Source organism: Enhydra lutris, unplaced genomic scaffold (genome assembly GCF_002288905.1).
Source record: "Enhydra lutris kenyoni isolate GAN:26980312 unplaced genomic scaffold, ASM228890v2 scaffoldscaffold69, whole genome shotgun sequence".
Classification (NCBI taxonomy): Eukaryota; Metazoa; Chordata; class Mammalia; order Carnivora; family Mustelidae; genus Enhydra; species Enhydra lutris.
In genome coordinates, this window is record NW_019154153.1 from 6926241 (window position 1) to 6950151 (window position 23911).

The window sequence follows — 23911 nt, forward strand, 5'->3', positions numbered from 1 at the left end:
AAGAGCCTGGGTGGCTCAATCAGTTAAGCACTGACTCTTGATTTCAGCTTAGGTCATGATCTCAGGGTCGTGAAATCAAGCCCCATGTTGGCTCTGTACTCAGCATAGAGTCTGCCTGTCCCTCTCCCTCTGTTCCTTCCCCTGCTCATGCACACACTCTCTCTCAAACAAATGAAAAAAAAAATCTTAAAAAAAAAAAAGAAAGAAAGAAAAAGAAAAGAAAAGAAAGAAAGAAACATATTCCTAAACAAAATCTTCAGGTAATTCTTACAATGCTCAAATTTGAGAACAAATGGATCACAAAAGAAAAAAAAGAACTTTCAGTCAAATAGAAATTGTGATTAGTAGTCACTGTGACACTGAAACTCCAGCTTTAAGAGACACAGGGGATGATTCTGGCCTAAACAATAGGGCCTAAGCAATAAACAAATAAACAGACCTGTTTGTCAGTTCCCCAGCAGAGTGAAAGGGGCAGTTCTTTTCCTGCCCTGGACCAGGAATCAAGGCTGGAGATCGGACATCTAGCTTCAGAGAATCATCAGTGCTCCTTGTGAGGGGACTCTGAGGGGAAAAACTGAGGGCCTGATTGATCACCAGTTGCAATAGGAGGAATCCACTTGGTATTTCTGTGCCTTCACTTCCCCCTCCTTTGAAGCTCTACCATTCTAGATGGTCAAAATGAATATGAAAATGATGAGGGGTGCTTTGTAGAAACCTAAGAGTGTTGACAACCAACATTTTTGTAGGGATATGACCTGTTTCTTAAGAGAACAAAGAAACTGACAGAAATAAGTCAGGTAATTCTCTCAATTTCCTGAGAACTGAAGGAGAGAAACAGTTCCCCCCTGTTAATGATTTGGGGGCAAATGAATCTCAAAGAGATTAAATCCATTGTCTGAAGCCCAACTGGAGGGAATCTGGGTACATAGAGAGGGGTAGGAAGGTAAAAAAATTCTGGGTTAGGGGCACCTGGGTGGCTCCCGTAGTTAACCATCTGACTCTTGGTTTCAGCTCAGGTCATGATCTCAGGGTCATGGGATCAAGCCCCATATCAGTCTCTGCACTCAGCAGGGAGTCTGCTTGAGATTCTCTCTCTCCCTTTCCTTCTGCCCCTCCTCTCTCTCCCTCTCTCTCTCTCTGTCTCAAGTAAATAATAAATCTTTTTTTTTAAATCCTGGGTTAAAAAAAATAATTCAGTAAGTGAACGCCTGAAGAAAAACTCTGATTGAGATAATCCATGATTTCAAGCTCTGAAGAAAATTCTAAGTGAAGATATAAATTTAGGAGCTCTCTTCCCATAATGATGGCAGCAGAAATATTGGGTATAAATCATCTTGAGAGTAACTGTAAAATGAGAAAAGGGAGCCTAGAAATGAGATTCAACGCAGCCTAACATTTAAAATAATAACCCAGCAGAAAAACCCTCCTTAAAGGAGGTAGCCCAAGCAGAAGGGAAATCGGGAGAGTGTGGTGCCAGGTTAGATGGTGTTTCAAACAGGAAGGAGTGGTCAGCTGTGCTAATATTGCTATAAGGGTAGGGAAGCTGAGAACTAAGATATCTGTGTTAGGTTTTGGCACCAACCAGACAGCAATGCTCATCTCAACAAGGGCACTTGGGGCAGAGTGGTGGGAACGGAAGGCCAACTGAAGGAGCTTGTTTAAGATAAAAAATGTAGGGGCACCTGGGTGGCTCAGTGGGTTAAGCCGCTGCCTTCGGCTCAGGTCATGATCTCAGAGTCCTGGGATCGAGCCCCGCATCGGGCTCTCTGCTCTCTAGGGGAGCCTGCTTCCTCCTCTCTCTCTGCCTGCCTCTCTGCCTGCTTGTGATCTCTCTGTCAAATAAATAAATAAAATCTTAAAAAAAAAAAAAAAGATAAAAAATGTAAATAGTTAAAAAAAAAAAACCTTGAAAATTAATAACATACTTAATATAAAATGCAATGATTAAGATAATGAGGTATTTGAGTGAAGATGGTCAAACAGACACACAGAATAAAATGAAGATTCCAGAAGGAGGCCCCCACACATGTGTGATGACATGACACACGGCAGAGCCATAGAAAAGGATGGTTCTTTCAATAAATGCTGTTGGGTCAATCAGATATCCACATGGGGGGCGGTGGGTAATCTCGACTCACACCATGCCACACACGCAAGAAAAAAATCCATTCTATGTGGATTTTAGTCCAAATGTGAAGTGTTAACTAACATAGTTCTGGGAGATAACACTAAAGAATATATTCATGGAGTGCCTGGGTGGCTCAGTTGGTTAAGCGACTGCCTTCGGCTCAGGTCATGATCCTGGAGTCCCACATCAGGTTCCCTGATAAGCAGGGAGTCTGCCTCTCCCGCTGACTTCTCTCTTCTCATGCTCGCTCTCTCTCTCTCTCTCTCTCTTTCTCTCAAATAAACAAATAAAAGCTTTTAAAAGAAAAGAATATATTCATGACTTGTACTATATAGGTGATGATATCTTAAAGAGAGCACAAAAAGCACTAGTCATTAGAAAAAAAATCAATAGATTGGACTAAAATAAAATTAAGACCCTCTTTCCCCTAAAAGACACAAAGAGTGAAAGGGAAACCACAGAGTGGTAAAAAAGATATTCTGAAAACAGATACTCAGTATAAGATGTGTACCAAGAATACATGAAAAACTCCTTCCAGTCAATGAGGAAAGGGCAGACAACTCATCTTTTAAAAAGGTCAAAAGGCATGAACAAGCACTTCACAAAAGAGGATATCCACATGGCTGGGGGGGGGAAACACAATACATATGAAAACATTTCATCTCATTTGCCACCAGAGAATGAAGATGAAAACCACACTAAGATACCACTACGTATGTCACCAGAATGGCTAAAATGTAAATGACTGACAATACCAAGTGTGTCAAGTATGCGGAGAAACTGGAACTCTCACACGCTGCTCATGGAGAGAATGAATTGATACAACCACTTTGGAAACTGCTCAGTCATGTCTACTAAAGCGAAGCAAACATACATATACCATATGATCCTGCTCCCCCTACCACCCCGCCCAAAGTATATACCCATCAGAAGTGCATTCACCAAAAGATTTGCAGAAGAACAGTCAAAGCAACAGTATTCAGGCCTAAAGCAGGATACAACCCTAACATCCATTGACAGTGGAATAAATAAGTAAATTGTGGTACACTCAAACAACAAAGTAAATACCTTTATAGGAACGAATTAACCACCACTATACACAATATAGATGAATCTCACACACGTAAAATTGAACAACAAAAAAAAGCCAGACACTAAGTATATATTGAATGATTCCATTTATTCTGAATGATTCAGAAACAGGCAATACTCGTGCACAAAGCTAGTAGGATATTAAGACCTCTGGCAGGGCCCCATGACCAGGCAGAAGCCCAGCTGGGCTTGTGGAGGGCTGGAAATGCCCTATTTCTTCATCTGGGTGGCAGTCACACTATGTATCCATGCAGCTGCACACTTACACTTTGCACACTTACACTTTTCTGATCTATGTTCTCTTCAACAGAAGTTTTAAGCCTGGCTAAGAAGAGGCAAGAGTGAGCAGGTCATAACTGAGGGGTAACAGAGTTGAAAGAGGGGTTCCTAAAGACAGAAAAAAAAGGGGGTGCAGGCATGTGAACCAAGCTGCAGCCAAAAAGCTGGCCGTCTCTCGCTGAGGTGGGAGAGACCCTCCCTGCTGTCTGCCCAAGCTGGGACTCTGCGTCCTGCCCACAAGTGCCCAGGCACAGCAGAGGCACAGTAGACTAATGCAAATGACCCCTCTGGATGGTGCTTCAGAGGCTGGCCAACACCGCTTTCATAGTCATTCCTGAGCACAGCTCAGAGGACTCTAGACCTTGTGTTATTAGGGATTCTGACAACGTGGCCAAATAGCCACATGGCATGACTTCCATCTTCAGAGGAGAAAACAGACGCATGTCATAGGTTCGCAGCTAACCTGCAAAGTCATACAGTCCCTCAAAGACGAGGGACGCCAAGACCCTGAGTCAGGAAGGTCCACAGAAGCCAGGGGACTCCACTGGCCGTACAGTGTCCTGGAAAGTGCATGGCTCTCAAATGGAGCGTCATCTCCAAAAATCTCAGTTTCTATAAAATTGGAAAATGTGCACAGTAGCTTGAAGAGACTACGAAGCCAGCAGGTACTCGGGTGACCACAAGGGCTTGTTCCCTTCCTCCTCCCCCTTCCCTCGGAGAGCAGGTTTTCAGAAAAGACAGACAGCCCTGTCTTGCCAGGAGTCCCCACAAACCAGGGATGCAAAGGTCTCTAGGAGTCCAGACGCACTTTGTTAAGACCATGCAACATCCTGGCGGGACACATGCGCGTCCTAGGACAGCTCATCTCTTTCCCTTCGAAGCGTTCGTTCAGCCCATCCACATGGGCATCTGTGTTTCTACGTGGTTTGGGTGTGTTCGCTTTTCCTAGATGCATGGGCAGGGGGGCAGGTGCGGGGGGGTGTGGACACAACAGCACAAATGTGTGTGTTTGTGTTTCAAGCTGCAGCTGTTTATTTCCCCAGGTGAATTTTAAAATCACTCCAGATTCATCAGCATCTTCTAAGGAAACCTTCTAAAGAGCAACATGTGCAAAACCCAGAAGCTGTGCTGGGGTAGGGAGGAGGAGAACCGGGCCAGGGGGCAGGGCGCGCGAGGAGCTCCATCTTTAATGGCCTCCCCCCACCACTCGAGTTCTGCCACCCCCTCGGTTCGAGAAGCATCTGACTCCCCCCATGTTCACGTGAACCTCAACTTAGTCAAGGTCAACCAAAAGCCCCAGGAGGCTGGAGAGGTACCACCACGGCACCCACGGCACCCACCCGACTTCGCCTTCCAGCCCCGGGTTGGGGGAAGCACGAGGAAGAAACAGCAGGAGGAAGACAGGCTTGTCTGCACAGGCATCTGTTGCTGAGCCTCTCCTAGTCTCGAGAGATTTTAACTTTCCACACCTAATACTCAGCACCCATCTAGAGGGCAGGGGACCATTTATAACGCTTCTGGGAACTGGAGAAAGTTACCAAACGTCCACGGGCCTCCATCTGTAAAAACGAGACGAGCATATTAAAGACTCTCAAAGGTCCCTTGCAACTCTGACGTTCTGAGTCATCGGGGCTCACCATAAAACAAAAGAGAAAAAACTAAAATGAAATAAACTCTTCCTTTTCAAAAAAAAAAAAAAAAAAAGGGAGGGGGGATCATTTGCGCCTCCTCTGCCTTTAACTTGCGCGGACCCTGCCATCCTGGCCCGGCCCCCTCCCCAGACAGGAAGTGGCCCCAGTCCCCTCCTCTGGTGCTCGGTGGCTTCCTCTGCCGAGTATTTAATTAGAACTGGTGATGGCTGTTCGGACAGAGCCAAGGCCAAGAGGGCAGGAAGGCGTCCCCTTGTTCTGGGCTCAGGAGACTATGAGAAAGTGGAACAGCTGTGACAGGTCTCCACGTAGGTCATCCCCCTGCTGGCAGCGTCTGATGGCTTTCTGTGTTCATCTGCTCTGATGTCCTCCTGGGGAGGGCCTTGACTTCAGACGGGCGGGGCCCCTCATGGCAGGGGAACAACAGGCACTCCCCGTCCCGCTCCATTCAGTCTGCATACCGCCCAGCAAGTGGAGGCAGCAAAAGGGACCTGGAGATATTAGCAAACCGAGGCAGGAAGTAACAATGAGCAGATTCAACCTGGAAAAATGTGGCCGTTGCATCTGGGGATAAATAATCAGAAACACAAATACTCAGGTGGGAGGGAGATGCCTGGAACAGGAAGCGGCCAGACAGCATTTGGACAGGAGCTTGCAACGTGATCTAGTGACAAAGAAACTGCCAGGGGATTCGCGAGCTGCGTGCACAGAGGTGATACTCCACCAAGAACGAGGAAGGAACAGGGGCGGGGCCCAACAGCTGTTCTTGGCCTCTCTAGAGGCCAGGACCGGGTGGACCAAGGGACTGAGATGGCAGCAAGAGAGGTTCAAGTCAGACTCTAGAAAGAACCTTGTCACTACAAAGCATAGGGATGTATTATCTAAAGTGACAGAGAAGTCTCTGGGCAGTTGTCTGAAGGACACAGAAAAGGAAACCTGCAGGACAAGATGGCCAAGGAAAATGGGACTCTGCAGAAGACGGCAAGCAGGCCTATTTATCGATGCCCAGGAGACAGACATGGAGGAACCCAAACCAGCCCCAAACACTGAAATGTAAGATCTGGGAAAAGTCCTACAACTGGCCTGAGTCTGACACAAAGTTAGGAAAAGAGGCCCAATCTGCAGATGGCCAGACTCCCTTCTCCTCGGCCCCATAAAGAAGATATTTTCCAATCCTCCCACTGGCTCCATTGCCTGGAACATGGGAGCCTCAAAATGAGGCTCTGGAGACAAATCCCCAGGTAGGTGAAACCCAGCGGGGCCAATCAAGTGCATGCCATCTGATCTGCTCCTTCACCAACAGACGGTTGCCCCGGAGGGAGTTAGGTTAGACCCCAAGTAGAACTTCCCTCTTGAGTTTTCCAATACCACACAAGCAAGCGAGAGAGCCCATTTATGTTCTCTCTTCCTTCTGTAGGTTCCTGGGCCAGAATGTGCTTAGAACTGTATGGGGTAGAGCATTTCCCACTGAAGCATGGTGAGAGAGGTACGGGAGTGCCCTGTGAAAGTGGAGGTTTAGAAAGTAGATCAACGACACTGATTGTTCACTTTGAAAAAGGACTTACTTTGGGAGGGGGGTAGGGACAGGGTGATGGGGTTATGGACACTGGGGAGGGTATGTGCTATGGTGAGTGCTGTGAAGTGTGTAAACCTAACGATTCACAGGCCTGTACCCCTGGGGCTAATAATACATTATATGTTTATAAAAAATAAAAAAATTATTAAAAATTTAAAAAAAAAAAAAGAAAAAGCACTTACTTTAACAAGTGACATGAAAACCCTTCAAGCCTGACGAGGATTTTAAAATTCGGTATTCAGTGTAACAGGTGAGACAAATGACAGCTCAAACCAGGGCAAAAAGATTGCAGACCTAGTCACAGGCCCAGGGAGGCAAAGGTCTCTCTGATTCCAGGTGAGTGACCAGTCAGCCTTCTGGTAAGGTATTTGAAAGAGCTCCAGAGACCTCAGAAAGAAGAAGGGGGGAAAGAAAGCCTTCTAAAGAGGGGCTCGCAGGGCATGTGGACGACAGGCTGGGTCGTGGTCTACCGCTGGTCCCTGAAGCCAGGGCACCACTTGGACGGGAGACTGCGTCTCATTTATAGACAGGACAGCCTAGGGGCCAGAAAAAGACAAAAGCGCTTTAGGGATCTCTGGATCTGAGACCAAGGAGCTAGAACAGCAACCAAAACTGAAGCACTTGTGTCCTTGACCAATACTTAGTGTCCACCACGTGTCAAGTATTTCCTCAAAACAATTCAAAGAGATCCACCGAGAACACTGAAGGGACAGGAGACATCGCATGACTTGCCCAAGGTTAGAGAGACATCACTCTGCGGCTGAGCCGGGACTCAGACTCAGTCTCGCGTTCCGACTTTGCTTACATCAGAACTTCCTCCTTCAGGAAACCTTCCGGCCCTGTTCCCCTTGGCTCCAGTCATCCCAGCAGGACAGTCAGGATGTATGCCTTCGTACACAGGCAAACAAGACCTGGGCAGCTGCCAGTTACCCAAACCAGTGAAGGTGAGGGGCAGTGTGGAGAAGCCACAGCCCTTCGGTCCTGGAGGGTATTACCCCTCTGCGTCTGAGGGAGGAAGAGCCCAGCATGTCTGTCGGATTCAGCTGGGCTTAGGCTAAGATTAATGACTGAATTAGCTTCCATTTCCTGAGCATCCTAACAGCAGGAGGGAATGACCCAGAATGTAGGAAGCCGTGAGCAGATTAACCCCTCCCCCTCCCAAGAAGCCCCACGTGGAACAACCCTGCACATTTACAGGGGTCATCCTGCAAGACCCTGAAAAACTGCCTGCCTTCTGTTTCCCTCCTTAAACACTGACCCCTCTCACTCCCAGATGTACTGACCACGGCCTCCTCCTTCATCCCAAATCAGCAGAGAGGCCTCTGCACTTAAGGGCATTCCAACCCGAATGTGGCCTGGCGTTGCGGCATCAGGCTCTAAGGTAAGCGGCTTATGACAGCTGGGAAAGGAGGAGGGAGGGCTGTGGGGGCCATGGTGCTTGGAAAAAAAAGAGCCAGTACGCTGTGATTTCCAGAGCCCTGCTCCACCTGCTGGTGTCCAAAAGCCTGAAGCTTTGATCCCCATTAAAGTGCAGCTGGTACAAAGCAAGGTGAGATGAAGGGTCTGAAGGAAAGACCTGAGAGTCCATGCAGAGGATGTGGCGTGATGGGAAAACCGGACAGGGAGAAGCCACGCAGCAGGAAGGCTGAGACGCTTAAGACCAACACTCCTGGTCCCCTACACCAGCTCTGCTGCCTGAAGGCAGGAAAGGGCAGGATACACACCTGGAGATCATCCCAGCCCCGATCCCCGATCCCCGGGGAAACTGACCTTCCACCCTGGCTCACCGCCCTCCCTACTGGGGTCCCAAGAAGCTCCAGACCCATGCGCTCTCCAGTTCTTGCCGTGTCCCCCTAGGCCACCCCTCCCACCCTCCTGGGCAACCCTGCTGCCTCTTGTCCCTGCCTGCTGGCTCCACACCCATCAAACCATCTCGGGACCCATCCTGAGTGGACTGACTCTCACCACAAACACAAATTACAAACCTTGTAATGAAAAGTTATCTGCAGGGTGCAACTGTTCCCCAGCCCGTGGCCTCCCACGCATATAGGAGAGAAGACAGGTGTGCACCGCAGGGAACCAAGAGGTAAGCAGACAATACTGTCAGGTTCAGAGCCTGCCCTTTCCTTTCCTGAACCTGCTTTAACTGCTGAGAATAAGGTGACATTAACGGTGATAATAAGGCCATCCCTTCCCCACACCAGGCTCAGATGGCAGAAGCATTATCTCTGGAGAGGTGGGACACCAGAGGGCCCGAGAGCTCAGGCTCAGGGTCTGTCTGAATCCCTTCCTGACACCAGCTGATTGACCCTGACCAAGTTAGGTAACCCCACTGTTCTTACCCGCAAAAGAGCCGTAGTAGGAATAAATACTTCAGAGGCTTGTTATCAGGATTTAATGAGTTACCTGATGCGCTGAGCACAGTAGAAGTAATTGTGGTCATTACTAGTAACTTGGAAAGCCGCGGTAACATAGCCACTCAGGGAGGGAAGGGGCCAGAATCCCATGGCAGGAGGGAGAGAACAAGGAAGCCCCGCCCCCACTGCAACACCGGGACTACTAGGGACTAGAGGAAAGTAAGGTCCCAATGCCAGAGGCCCTTCGGGGCACAGCCATGGGTCATAAGGGCAGCTCCTGATACGGTGTCCACAGCAAATATTGTCTGCATCTTTTTCTGAAGGACTACGTAATCACATGCCAGAGACTAGCCTTGTATAAACACAACCACCACTAAGTGCTTCACCACAGGGGTCTTCGGGGCTGTGGGATTTGCCCACCAGTGCAGAGCTAGAGGCTGCTATCAGCAAGAAGAAAGGGAAGCAGCTAGAGAGGAAGGAGGCTGGAATGACACAAAAGGATAGCTGACAACCCCCAGGGCTCCACCTCTGCCCTGGTGAAGGCACCGGACTCCCCTTACTGCTGGACATGCGGGCAGCCTGTAAGGGCTCAGGCCTAGCCCACAGGTCTCCTGACCGCCCAGCTCTCCCTCCCCCAACCTCTCCCCTTCCTCACTCTCCCCCCAGACCCTATTCCTCCCACCCCTCACCCTGGTCTTGGCTCCCCTCAGCCTTCTCCTCAGGGTGGGTGGCTCTGAGGGGGAAGTGGGTTGCTGCTCTGGTTGGAGAAGGAGGTGAAGGAACCAAGAAGGAGAAGGAAGAACAGGAGAGGGCTCACAAGGAGCAGCGAAGGGACAGGCTCCAGGTGGCTGTGAGACGGGCCATCTCTGGAAAGCCTCCCCTGCCAAGCCTGACTCTTACGGATCTCTCCCTCCCCTCCACGCTACAGCATACTGTCTCTGCTACACGTCTGAAACAAGTCAACAAACACTGTTGAGTGTTAACTATGTGCCAGACACCACTGTACAAAGAAATAAAGCAGAAAACACAATCCCTGTTCTCCAAGTCTTCAGTCTATCCAGGGACCAGTGACGCTCAGAGGGTGTCCTAACTACTTTTGTGATGTTCCCCAAGTAAGGAACAAGGAGCATCAAATAGTAGATACAACAGAGTACCAAATAGCATGATTAGGGGCGCCCAGGAGCCTCAGCCAGCTAAGCGTAGGACTCTTGGTTTCAGCTCAGGTCAGGATCTGAGGGTCATGGGATAGAGCCTCAGGCTTTGTGCTCAGCAGGGAGTCTGCTTGGAAATTCTTTCCCTTTGCCCCTCCCCCCAGTCACATGTGCAGAAGCATGAGAGCGCGCTCTCTCTCTCTCTCTCTCTCTCAAATAAATAAATTTTTTTTTAAATAGCATTTTTGAATAGTGAGAAAGTTAGCCCCTTTCCAATTATCCTGCAAAGATAGAGTTTCAATTAGAGCCAATATACCTTTAACCTCTCTGACACTAGCCAAGCCTACTTTCTCAAGGAAGACTGAGCAGGCCCCCCAGCCTAAGATTTTCCGCAGCCAGCTGTGTCCAGCCGGAATTAATAAGGTTATTATGTTTCTGGTGTGGTTCATTTTTGCACTATTGTCTACCTGTTGGTCAGTGGTATTAGTTCTCCATGTATAACAATGTAATGTTTCCTTTTAAGATAAATAAAAACTTAAAAAGCGAGCCAACTTAGCAAAAATATTCGACAAGTAACAGCACAGATAGTAAATGGCAATCCTGAAAATCCTACAATGGGTAAGCCGTGGTAATCAAAATCACCATCATGGTCTTCAGAAAACTGAAATTGTGAGACTTTCTGACCCAGAAAAGAAGCAGTCAGCACACGTGCCCTCATGTGTCTATCTTGTCTCCCAGCTGGACAGTAAACTCCCTGAATGTCTGCCTCCCTTTGGGGGTGCCTAATCCACACAGTGGGCATTTTCATTCACTCAGAACATGGGGAGGAAATTCAACTCAGCTCACAGGGAGGTTAAAAAAATGGAAAATTAAGACAAAGCATGGACAGGTGGGAGAGCTCTTGGTTTTGGCTCAGATCATGATCTCAGGGTCGTGTGGTCGAGGAAACCCCACACCACTCCTATAAGGAACTGTGAAAACAAGGACACTTCATTTTCTAACATTTATGAAATATTTTCCCCGGTGGAAGGTGCTGGCTACAGGTCTCAGAAAAGAAAACCGACCCAGCATGCCTGACAGACTTGCACAAAAAGCACATCTCAGTGAATCCTGCTTGTTGCCCTCCACACACAAAGCTCTTCCCACTACATTCCGCGGCTGGGCAAGTCCAGGGGACCAGCAGGAAGTTACTGATAGCCACTGGTTTTCTAAAATGCTCCACTATCCGAGCTGGGACTCCTGGGCCCTGATCACAGACCATGGCGTGAGCTGGTCTGAACGCATCCCCTTCCAGCCCCATGGTGCGTGGTGAGAACAGTACACAGCAACACACAAGACGCTGTAACCAAGGCTGGGTGGTGTGTGCAGGGAGCCAGCAGCAAACTCACGCAAACTCTTAGGGCCCCGGGGCTTCAGCTCCAAAGCCTTTGGGGTTCCTGCCTCTGCACTTGACGAAACACAACAGAACAGCCTACCCATCAAATTCCACTCCTTATGAATTCCTGTTCCTAAAAAAGGTGCTAAGACGCCACAGGCCCTCTCTGCGGCCTGGGAAACCTCGACAATCCAAGGGCCTGTGGATGAGCTAAGTGTAAATTCCCTGGGCTGGACGAGCTCAGAGAGTAGGGGGAAACACAGCTTGAGCTACAACGTTCCCAGCCAGACACACTCCACCCTTCAACGCCTAACAGTGATGGCCGGATTGTTGAGCAGAAACTCAATGAGAGGGTTATAAGAATGCCAGGGGTCACCCAGCCCCCTGGACAGGGGAACTGGACCCAGAGTCTGGCTGCTATCCATGGGGGGCTAGTATGCAGCAGATGAGACCCCCAAACCAGTGAGGCTCAACGGATGGTGAACACATTCTAGAAGCCACCGGAATCCACCCAGGGCTTCCTGGAAGCCGTCCCACGGTAGACAGCAATCTCCATGAGTCCTGCTGGGCGATTCACAACACTCTTGCCTTGTGAAGCTGAGCTCCACGTCAAGAGGGATGGAGGGACATGGGCAGGTGGGGTCTCCGCAGTGCCCTGTCCACTTCAGAAGATGGTAATATGGCTAACAACCGTGACTGCTCTTCTTCCTTTTGCTTCAAAAGTACTGTCGTTTGTCCTCCTCACAGACATGGCGCACGGAACAGGGAAGGCTGGGAACACGTCAGGGCTCTATCACTTCTGTTTGTGGCCTGAAGGAAACAGAAGCACTATCTCCCCTGGAGAAGAGCCATCACCCCACTCAGACTCACCCACCCACTCAGCCTCTACTCATCCAGAACGAAGGTCAGCCTTCTTAGCAGAAGGCATCCCCAGGTGCCAGATGTTCACAATGCCAAGCCGGCAGGGGTCTGGAGCCCACTCGGGCTGTCAGAACACGTGTAGCTCATCGTGCTCTTTGCAGAATCCTTTACAGAAGTCCGTCGAATACCAACATGCTTGATCCCAACATTCACACAAAGACAAATTTAAGTGGAAGAACTCACAGGATAGGAAACAAAAAACCACAGCCAAAAGTAAGTTGCACAACTAAACATGACTGGCCAATTCTAAGTTTTCCCATTCGTGTTCTTGTACTTCTCATGAGCTTCCCTTGCCCTCATCGAGTGCTTCCTGGAAGACCAGCCTCCAAAGGTTTAAGGAAAAAAACAAATTGGGGGGAGGGGGCAAAGGAAGAAGGGGTAGAGGAAGAGAGAGAGAGAGAATCTTCAGCAGGCTCTACAGCCAGCACAGAGCCTGACATGGGGCTCGACCACACGATCCTGAGATCATGACCAGAGCCAAAACCAACAGTCAGACACTTAACCAACTGAGCCATCCAGGTGCTCCTAAGAACAATTTAAAATTGAGGAAATTATTGTCATCACTGCAATTTTCCTGCTAAATGAGAGAACGGTATCAAGTTTTCTTTTAGCACAGACAACATCGGTTTAAGTCACGAGAAGCTAGGACTCTCGAGTACACAGTTTGAGAATCCCTGATGATGCCCAAGCTTCTCCTTTTCCAGACACGGAAGTCAAGGTCCAGAAAGAAGCCAGCGGGTGGCACAAGGGGATCTAGAACCCAGGTCACCTGGTGTTCAGCCCAACCCTTTTCCCTCTCAGTGTCCTTCTTTGGTTCGAGTATATCACAGACTGAAGCACACGCTTCCAAATGCAATTAGCCACACGGGCCCCAAGGAGCAGGGGCCGCAGCTGATGTCACAAGTGGCTCAGCTGACATGCCCATCAAATTAGGACCCTGCCTCAAGCACTCCTCAGGAACCTTCTCTCAGCCAGTCAGACTCCAGAGTAACCAGTAGCTGTCCGCATGGGATCTCCTTTCCCCCAGCAGCCAGGCGGGACCACCCCTCACTGCCTGAGGGGTTATGTGCAGGGAGTCATCATCTTTTGGGGGCCTTGGAGCCCTACGACAGTCAGCTAAAATGTATAGACCCCTTCTCAGAATATTTTTAGATATGTAAAATAATTAACAGAATAAGGAAGGAGTAAGTATACAGAAATACAGTTACTAAAACATTTAAATGTAAATTCACGATCTACTCATACACTTGCTTCTCTGTCAAACACATTAAATAGCAAGACCTGGCAGTGTATCTGAAAACTGTCACAATTTCAAAGTAATGACGAGCATCCGTGCTTTTGGAGATTTGTGCCACCTGATAAGAATCTGCGTGTGCTTCCTATTGGCGACAAACTCACAGGAACTCATAGTATCTAGGTTGTGCCCATATCCTTAGTTGAAATAACCACTAAGTTCTAGTTAAATGTTGGTAAAAATAAAGCACAATTTTCTACCATCCATGTTTATGCACTCTGCCTCTGAATTCTCTTCACAGAACCCCCAAGGTTTAAGGAGCTCCTGATGCTGCCTCACAGCCCCAGGGTCATCAGATATGAGGTATGGAGGAGGCACCCGGATGAGATGACCTGAGGTGACAGGGAGACCCTGTCTCCAGTGAGGAGACGCTTTGGGCTGAAGCAGCCCCAGAACCATCTTCGCCACCTACCAAGCACCAGATATGACTCCTGGTGTCTCCAGACCTCGAAGGCTCCAAGACCCTGCCACATACAACACCCGCTTGAGCGACACCTTCTACCCTGCCGAGCATTCCCCAGTGGCTCAGTGTGCAGACTGAATCCGGCCCAGAGACCTGATCAGAGTAGGAGACTCAGCCTGCTCACGCCTGCCAGGACCCTGCACCCGTGGCAGGCAGAGAGACGGTGATCTAGCTTCCACGCAGATGCAGGACTGGGAGCCGCCCAGTCTGTCACTCTCCCAGCACCCTCTCTTACTGCACTTTTAGATCGACTTTAGGTGACTCTCTGCAGTCAGGTCAGCGTCCCCTAACAGACTACGAGGTCCTTAAAGGCAGGGACCACACCGTAGTCATACATGTCATCAGCTCCCGGGACGTGGCACCTGCAAACCTCAGTCGAGATCTGCTGAATGAGGGCACCTGGGTGGCTCAGTTGGTTAAGCATCTGCCTTCATGACTCAGGTCATGATCCAGGAGTCCTGCGACTGAGTCAAACATCAGGCTGCCTGCTCAGTGGAGAATCTGCTTCTCCCTCTCCCTCCATCCCTGCCCCTCCTCCTTCTGATTTATTCATTCTCTCCCTTAAACAAATAAATAAAATCTTAATAAAAAAAAAAAAAAAAAGATCTGCTAAATGAGAGGCAGGAGAAGGTGGCAGAGGCAGAGCCTGGCAGGTCTCCCCCAGAGCTGTTCCCTTGAGTGTCTACAGCTCAAGTCACTGCCCAAGCCACCTCCGGCCCACAAAGACCTTAAACTTACCAGTTCACGAACGGAGAAGGGCCTTCCTTCTCCGTGTCTTTCTCTGAGCCCAAAACGTCTAGCGCTGCCCTGAAGGGGAAGGACTAGCAGCACAAAAACCAACTGTCCCCTGACCCTCTCTTCACCAAATGCCGAGAGTGATGCCAACCCCCCCCGGAAAGCACAAGTGATACTCAAAATATTTAAGAGCCAGCGAGAACGGACCCTAGCCACCGATCCCGGCACGGTTGGACCAGGAGCGCCTGTCAGACCTCAGCCAAGCCGGAAGTTTGGAACTCAGCTATCGGGATGATAAACCGAACAGATAGAAGCTCGCCCTCCTGACTTGTTTGCGGCACACACTCTCCATCTCCAAGATTTCATTTATTTAAGGCATTATCTAGCAACATGAGATCATACAAGCCACATCCTCGCAACCTTAGGCCCTGCTCTGATGGAACTGAAAGGAATGATCCAGAGTCCTCCCGGCTCTAATCTCCCATGGTCACATTTTCTCATACCTCACCGGTTGTACCTGGTAACAGAAAACCAGCAGGACACACCGCCAGCTCCCATAGGGCCCAGGCAGGGGGCCCTCAGCCAGGCCAGGCACAGATCCTTGCCCTCTATTCTGTAGCATGGGACTGGCAAGTCAGAATGTGGACACTCCTCCCAGCCCCTTCTGAGGAATCCTAGTGAGCTCTGGAAGCCCTGGACCATAAGGACCGACCCCAGGCGTGAAGGAACTGAGAGGGAGCCACACCCCAGCATCAGCAAACTCCACCTGCCTTCCACCCAACCTCTTTCACACCCCGGACACTGCTCATCTCCGGGTGGCGGGCTGTGTAGACAAAACGCCACCCCTGGAAAGTCGTTTTAAGAGAACAGGGGGAGAAGTTGCAAGGCCCGGCCAGGCTCCTCACCGGCTTGGCAAGTCGTTTTCGGTTTCCTATGACAAGAGGACAAGAGCTGCTCTAACCACCTCAGCGGGAATGCCATTAGCATCAAGTGAGGATACTGAGTATTAATTGTTTAAATTCCTTGGAAAAGGAACTAGGTACCCTGTTAGGGGGCACGTGACTTCCTCCCTTCTCCTGGCAGCCCCCCTCCACCAGGCTGTGCTACGGAGGCCTCCCCTGGGAGATAAGATCCAGCCAGCCCTGCAGAGGCTCTGCTCTACTCAGCTGTGCAGTCCCAGGGGCAGGGGTTGCTGGGGCTGTCTTTGTTGTGTCCCCTGAAGGTCCCTTGGGGGCAGGAAAGAAAGGCAGGTGAGAAGCCAAAGGCTCCCGCATGCAGCTTCAGGGTGGGGCACGCGGGACAGGAACAAAGTCAAAGCCAGGGGGAAATCAGCACATTTTCCTCAGTCATTAGCAAAAGTCAAGTCGCCATAGTGCATGTGCTCCCCACACTCATGAGAGCACCGTGGCCCACAGCAAGACACGGCATGGACTGGGCCATCCTGGGATCCACATTTGCATTTTCCCTGCGTTTGCTGGAGCCTCTCCTAAGAATTCTGGGCAAGGAGGGATAGGAGAGCACTATCAGGGGCTTGGCAGTCATCCCTGGTATGACAACAACCCCAGAAAGAGTTCAAATCCCAGCTGGGTCCATCACTCCGTAGATGTCCCCATGTTGGAAATGCTAGCCTCTCTCCCCTCCTTGAGGAGATGGGGAGAACAGCCACCCGGCAGGGGATTCACGAAGACTATCGGAGGGAGCACAGGTCCACACAGAAGGCACTCAGGAAGTTGGTTTCCTCCCCAATAACCATGAGTTAATGACAGAGAGCATTGCCCAAAGTCCCCCCAGCTCCGTGCACATGCCAAGGAGGACACAGGGTCCTATCAACTGCTTAATCAGATGTATAAAAACCTTTCTGAAAAAGAAGTGGGAACAGGAAGTGATGACAAAGGTCAAGAAAGAGTGGCCTCTGTTTTTAAGAAAGTGCAAAGACATTCTGATTTTCTTGGCCCACATTTTTTTCCCCCAAATGAGCCCCCGTGGGAGATCATGATGTCCTAGACCTCAATGTCCCCTAGCCTACTTCTCTGGCTCAGAACAGTAATTTGGGTTGAGACACCAGACATCCAGGGCTAGAGGGTGAAAGGTCAGGTGTCAGAGCCATCCTGACACTTATGGGGGTCAGGGAGTGGGGGGCACTCTCCTCCCTGCAGAGAGGGAAGGGATCTAGTGAGTCCTGAGCTCCCACCTGATACCAAGTCAGAGAGAAGAGCTCTGCCCCTGAATAAAGCTGTGGGCCCCTGTTGTCTTCCACACCTGCCTCTGCCCAAAGCTGCCCTGGACACGCCGGAGATGCCAGATAATGCTGAAAAAAGGCACCTTCTGCTCTCGGTCCTCTGGTGCCCTAAGCCCAAGAGAGCTAGTCTGGAGCAAGGGGGCCCTTGGCCTCCCCGTCAGTGCCCTCTCCTCCATTCCCAGTTTGGAAGGTCCAGCTGCCCACACAGATGAAGCTGTGGGCCATGTCTGCCGGAATTTCAGGGCCTACAGGACGGGAGAAGACCTTTACACCCCAAGTCCACACACGCCCCCAGGGCCAGCACGTGCACTGCACTGCACCTGGCTCTGGGATCCCCCTGGTGGCCCTCGTTCATCTGAGTCTGTGCCTCTGTCCCGCCAGCTGTCTGGGTCAGGGCAGGGCGCTTGGGAGCAGGTGGGAGGAGGCATGTCACAGAAGGCCTTGCTCAGCCCACCCCTCCACAACCCCACCTGGAGGCCTGAGGTGGGCGAGCCCCTCAGAGGCTCACATTCGCCGGCCACTCGGCCGCAATGCCCTTCTCCAGACAGGTCGCCCTCATGTACCAAGTGACAGTGAGGGGCCCATGTCTCTGCCTCCCATGGGCACTTCCAATGATGCCTTTACATGAAATTCTAATCAAATGGCTACACGTAAGAACACAGACATGCGAACCGTCAGGTAGTCATCTGATAAATACTAAACAGCCTTTAAAATATGATCACGGACAAGTCAATACACAGAACTACACCCACTGAACAAAACAGTGAAACACCAAAGGGAAGGTACGCGCCCATCGCTGTCCTGCATCAGGCACACTCAGATAGCAACCGGGGTCCGAAACGACTCCTGTGATATTCAGTCAGTTAGGATATGATGGATGCAAAGTCCTTTTGATCTATAAGGCTAAATGAATAATTTTTAATGGGTCTCTGATAGAAACCCATTTCCTCTCCATTTATCTGAAAATCAAACTGAAACCAGAGCCTAAAAGACAGTGTAGCCCACCCAGCAGTGCGGGGAGGGCCAAGCAGGTGGGGCCAACCACACCTGTCCCCCAGGCTGCCCCCCAGGTGCCGCTGAGCCACAGCCCTGCTCCCGTGAGGTGCCAGCAGCAGCCTGCTGCTCAAGGCAGAGACCGAGCATCCTGACAGCGAGAAGAGCTGTGCCGGCCCCAAAAGGCCCCCAAAGAGCTGCTCAGGCCCTCAGAGGCTCCAGCTGACCAATCTCCAGCCAGTGTTTAGCACTGGCAGGGTGGCATGGGGGCGGGGGTTGGGCGGGGGCTGGGCAGGGGGAGAGTCGGAGACAATCCAGGACTGCTGGCCTGGAAGGAGGGGACAATTCCTACTCCATCTTGTTGGGGTGGCACACAGTTGGAGGCAATGTGGGTGCCCATTATCCTTAGGGAAGAAACACGAGGACCGAGGACCGCAGTGGCTACAAAGCCCTCATCCATTAGGAAAGATGGGTTAGAGGCACATGCAGAACACGAGTGGTCTCACAATACAGGGCTAAGAGGAAAAGCCAAAAACAGAGAGAGCTGTAAAATGGAGTGCCTCCTAGCTATACTAAAAATGTGTCCAGTTTCGAGAAACTGTCCTAGCCCGGGGAGCCTAAGGAGGCAAGGAAACTGGACGCCATGTGTGGTCTGGGATGGGATCCTGGAACAGAAGAAGGATGGTAGGTAAAAACTCAATCTGAATAAAGTAGAGATTTTAGTGAAGGATTATGTATCAATATTTGCTCATTAATTGTGACAAAAGCACCATATTAACACAGAGGTTGATAGCAGAGGAAACTGGGTATGGAGTCTGCGGGAACCCTATGTGCAATTTTTCTATACGTCTGAAACTGCTTTAAACAATAAAGTCTGTTTTTCAAATGAAAAACTCACATAAAGCAAAAACACCACCATACATTCCCCAGAAACACACCGCACTGGTATGACTGCTTGTGGGGAGAGCCAGGCAAGTATCTGTGTAGGTGACAAGAAGGTCCTCCCACAGACCAGTGATGATGACGCGTCCTGAACGAAAAGTGCCATTAACTTAGCACTTTGCATCAGAGGTCCCAAAACTAACAATAATTAATTTTTAAAATGGAGGGGGGATAACACTGCAGGAATGTAGGTCACAAAGGCTGCATGAGTGGTGGGGGCTCTGGTGACAGAAGGGGGCTCCGAGGAGCTGAGTCACCTGCCCTTGAAGGAGAAGAGTTAAGTAGGCTATGAAGGTGGGCAAAGGGGTCAGGGAGGCTGGGAGGGAGGCACTTTTGGCTGGTTGCAGACCAGGGACAACCAACTAGGACCCGCTCCATGCCCCCATCGAACACTGGGCAAGAGCTATTTCAGGGCCCTCCTAATTCTCAGCCAGAGCTGGGAAAACCCAAGAGCAACAACAATGGAACCTGCTGGTGGGCAGCAAAGCTGGGCAGTGACATCGTAGCAATAGTAAGAGTTGCCAGGACAGGAGGGCGTGGGTGGTTCAGTGGGTTAAGCCTCTGCCTTCAGGGTCTTGAGATCAAGCCCCATTGGGCTCTCTGCTCAGTGGGGAGCCTGTTTCTTCCTCCCCCTCTGCCTGCCACTCCCCCTGCCTGTGCTCTCTCTCTCTCTCTGTCAAATGAATTAAAATCTTTAACTGGAGGGCAGGGGAGTGGGGTGGGGGGGAGTTGCCAGGACAGTTCCATTTGCAATCAAATGCTCTACCACTGAGCTATACCCCCTGCACCATTCCATTTGAATTTCGGATCAGCAACAAATAATTTTTTAAGTATCTAAGCAGGTCCCAAATGTTTCATGGAACATACTTCGGCTATTTGCTGTTGATCTGAAATGCAAATGTAACTAGGCATCTTGAATCTGCTAAATCTGGCAACTCTAAATAATAATAATAATAATAATAATAATAGCAGTGACATGCCCTGTTACTGTTCTAAGTACTTAATTCACTTGTCTTGTTTTCATCTTCAAACAACCCAGTGAAGAATGTACGGCTCTCCCCTTTACACAGACATGGAAACTTTGACTCCCAAGGAGCAAGTCATTCACCCAAGGTCGTGAGGCTAGTAGATGCCAGACCTGGGATGTGAGCATCTGTCTCTGGACTCCAGAGACCACCTTCCTGAGCACGATGCTGTTTCCCAACTGAGCAGCTGAACGAGGCCCAGGGCCTCAGCTCCCTGACACCCAGAGACAGGTGTGGGACTAAGCCTCCCATGATAACAGTGCCAAGAGCTTGTTTGATCCTCAAAACAAACTACTACCTCGAGAAACCTTCCCACCAGACTCGAGTTCGAGGCACCAAGTGAGCTCTGGGTTCCAAAAAATGAAAATCAAGGAGGCAAGGGATTCCCCAGTCTGTCTTCAAAGAGCAGTGTCCTTACATTGGTGGAAAGAATGACAGAAGCAGCTCTTAGTCTAAGGGTCTGGATAAGCAGACCAGGCCAGTAGGACGAGGGTCTGAGCCAAGCCAGGTGCCATATTTCTCAGGGTCAGAGAAATGAATGAATGTCCACTGGGGGTCCCTTCCAGTTTGGGAATGGTATTAACTTGACTCTTACAAAAGAGGTGAGAATGGCATCACACCCCTCAGCATGACTCTACTTAAAATAATCCTAATGAGCATTTATTGAGCGCCTACTATGTAGCACACATCGCGTGAGATGTTTTCATTGCCCCATCCATGGATGGGACCTGCGTGAAACTACAGCTCAGCAGGACACTGAACTGTTTTGCAGATGAGGAATGTGAGATTCAGGTTGGTAACTTATTTATTCAACTAACACTAGCTAAGCACTTACTACACTGCATTATTCTTCAGACTCTGTCCTAGGGGCTGGGGATACAGAAGTGAACCAAACAAGACCCCTGCCTTCATGAAGCTGGTTGGGGCACAGATTTAAAAAAAAAATCTAGAGGCGCCTGGGTGGCTCAGTGGGTTAAGCCTCTGCCTTCGGCCCAGGTCATGATCCCAGGGTCCTGGGATCAAGCCCCGCATCAGGCTCTCTGCTCAGCAGGGAGCCTGCTCTCTCCTCTCTCTCTGCCTGCCTCTCTGCCTACTTCTGCCTACTTGTGATCTCTATCCATCAAATAAATAAATAAATAATCTTTAAAAAAAAAAAAATCTATCTCGTTGTTCCAGGTAGCAATGCTAAGTGTGATGAAGGAAAGTAAAGCATAGCCAAGGATTAGAGTGATGGGTACTTTAACTAGGATGGTCAGGAAGATGTCTGCAAAGAGACGACATTTAGGCAGAGGTCTGAAGTGAGGGGCTGAGTAGGCACAGGTCTGGGAAAGGGTGCCCAAGACAGAGGAGACAACCAGTGCAAAGGCCCTGAGGTAAGGGTGACCAACACACAACCAAGAGAAGGCCAATGGGCTGGAGCAGGTGCGGGAGGGTAGGAAGGGTAGAAGATGAGTATGGAGGGGATGGTTAGGGCAGGTCATCTTTAAAGGATCACGTGATATGAAGAAATGGATCGATGGATGAATGAATGGATGGAAGGATGGATGGACAGATATGGATATGTAGATAAATGGATTTTCATGAAATCCCTTAAGCTGCTACTGACCAGAGGTCAGAACATATATCGCTCACAAGTTGATAAAACATGTCCAAAGTTCAGTTTCCAATGATCAGAGATCCCCAGGCAAGCACATTCCTTAGTGACGTATATCCCCTATAGAGGAAGGTGATCCAAAGTTCGACATGCAATCTGGGTCTTCACCTCAAAGAAACCTTTGAGGAAGAACACAGGATGGGATCTTTGAGCACCAGGAAGAAATGTCTTGCCTCCCATCTCTAAGGAGGCCAACACCCACAGAACAGACAGGCAGCTCCCTACCACCACTACCCAGGATCCCCCAGGCAGGGGCACTAGCTACACCAAGGCTCTTCCTCAAGTCTTTGAACAAGAAAATCTGGTTTGCCCACCAGATAAAAAAACAAAATGCCACCTGCCAGAACAAGGCCAATGTTCCCTGCAGTGACCCACTCACGAGGAGGCCGATCCTTCCAGGCCATCCCACCTCACGGCCCTTTGCCCCCTGCCCAACCTCACCTCCAAGTCCTTCTCGAGCTCCAGTCCGGCCTCCATCAGGTTATGCTCAAACTCCTCCCGCTGCTCCTTCTTCTCCTCCTCCAGGGCATCGAGGGGCCCCAGCTCAATGTCACCGTGGCCCCCAGGATGAGGCTCCTTGCCTGTCTCCCCATTGGAGACAATCGCCAGTGACTGGCCAGGGGAGCCCTGGCCAGGGTGCACCCCACGCTTGCGGTAATGGTAGGCAAGCACGTAGTCGACCTTCCTCTGGTTGTCATGAAAGTGCATGCGGCTGCGGCGGGCCTCCGAGGATACTGGCTCATTGGTGTCCAGGTAGTTGTTGATCACCTGGCCAGAGAGAACAGGAAGGGACAGTGAGGGCCGATGAGGAAAAGGGAGTGATGGAGAGGGCTAACTTCATGCTCTAGGCCCAGGGAGGGGGACCAGGAAGCCCCGCAGGCCCCGAGGCCCTGACGCCCCCAGTGGAAGGACAGAGTGGCGTAGGTTCTTCTGCTGCACCCAGCCCACACAGCCCCCCGCACCTGTCCACAGCCTGGCCACCCGCGCCCTCCAACCCACTCTGGCCACCACGCACACACGTTCACTTGCATGCACGGTCTGAACGTGCAGCGGCAAAGCCCTGCACACCAGAGCCACACGGCGCTCCTGCACATGCACACAGAGCAAATACACGCGGTACCCCACACACGTGCGTGTGCGCACACACACACAGCACCCCAGGGCACTCGGACACACACACACAGCCCTCCACATGTGCTGGAACACACCCGCACATACCCAGCTCCTTGCAGATCTGCCGGCTGGCCCGCAAACACACGCTTCCTGACACACCCAGACTACTCACGGGCAAGTTCTCTGGATCCATCGGAACAAAGGCCAATCTGTTGTCACCAGGCCCACCGCAGCCCCACCCCCCGGGGATTCACTCGACACTGTGCCCCTCGCAGCCCCACATCCTCCTGCTCTGCAGCGACCAGTCGGGACCCTGCCAGAGACCGTGGCAGGGGGACCGGCTTCTGCTCTCCGCCAGCCCAGAGGTGGGAGGTTGAGAGAAGAGGAGGGGAAAGACCAAGGCGGGGCAGGAAAGGGACCTGCCTCCCTCCCTTTGGGGGTTTCCCTGTTTGTTCATGGTTTGCTACCCATCTGCCTCTGCAGGCACCTGAGAGGCCACCTGGGCAACCAGATGAAGTGCCAGGCACAGGGGAGAGCCTCCGAGCAGCCACGGCAGAGCTCTGCTTCCTCAGACCTGGCAGGGGAGTCGGGGAGTCTGCAGACCAACAGGTGGGCCCACGTGGCCTCTCACGCCTCCCCGTCCCTCTCCTCTGCCCACAGATTTAGCGTGGACTTGGAGAGAGAAGAGAGGAAAAGGCCCTCACAAAAACCCTCGGCCTCTTTCTCTCTCTCTCTTTCTCTCTCTCTGTCTCTTTCTCTTTCACACAGACTCATACACAAACACACACACCTGCCCCCAGGCAGAGGGGCCCCGGGTCAAGAGGCTCCTTTGGGGTGCCCAAAAGGGTCAGCCTTTACTCCACCTAGCACTCACCGAGCCGCTGCAGGAGCTCCCTCCACCGGAGGCCAGGCCAGATTCTCCATC

General features: G+C 50.7%; 1 protein-coding gene across 1 annotated transcript in view; it reads right to left on the bottom strand.

Annotated features, from left to right (window-relative positions):
* Nucleotides 1-23179, bottom strand: part of LOC111159787 (anoctamin 2) — a 329770-nt gene extending 306591 nt beyond the window's left edge. The window contains exons 1-2 of the mRNA XM_022522388.1: nt 23159-23179; nt 22315-22641 (exon numbers count right to left, since the gene is read on the bottom strand). Coding sequence (XP_022378096.1) covers nt 22315-22641; nt 23159-23179 — 348 coding nt within the window. The remainder of the gene's footprint in view (nt 1-22314; nt 22642-23158) is intronic.
* Nucleotides 23180-23911: the final 732 nt, after the last annotated feature.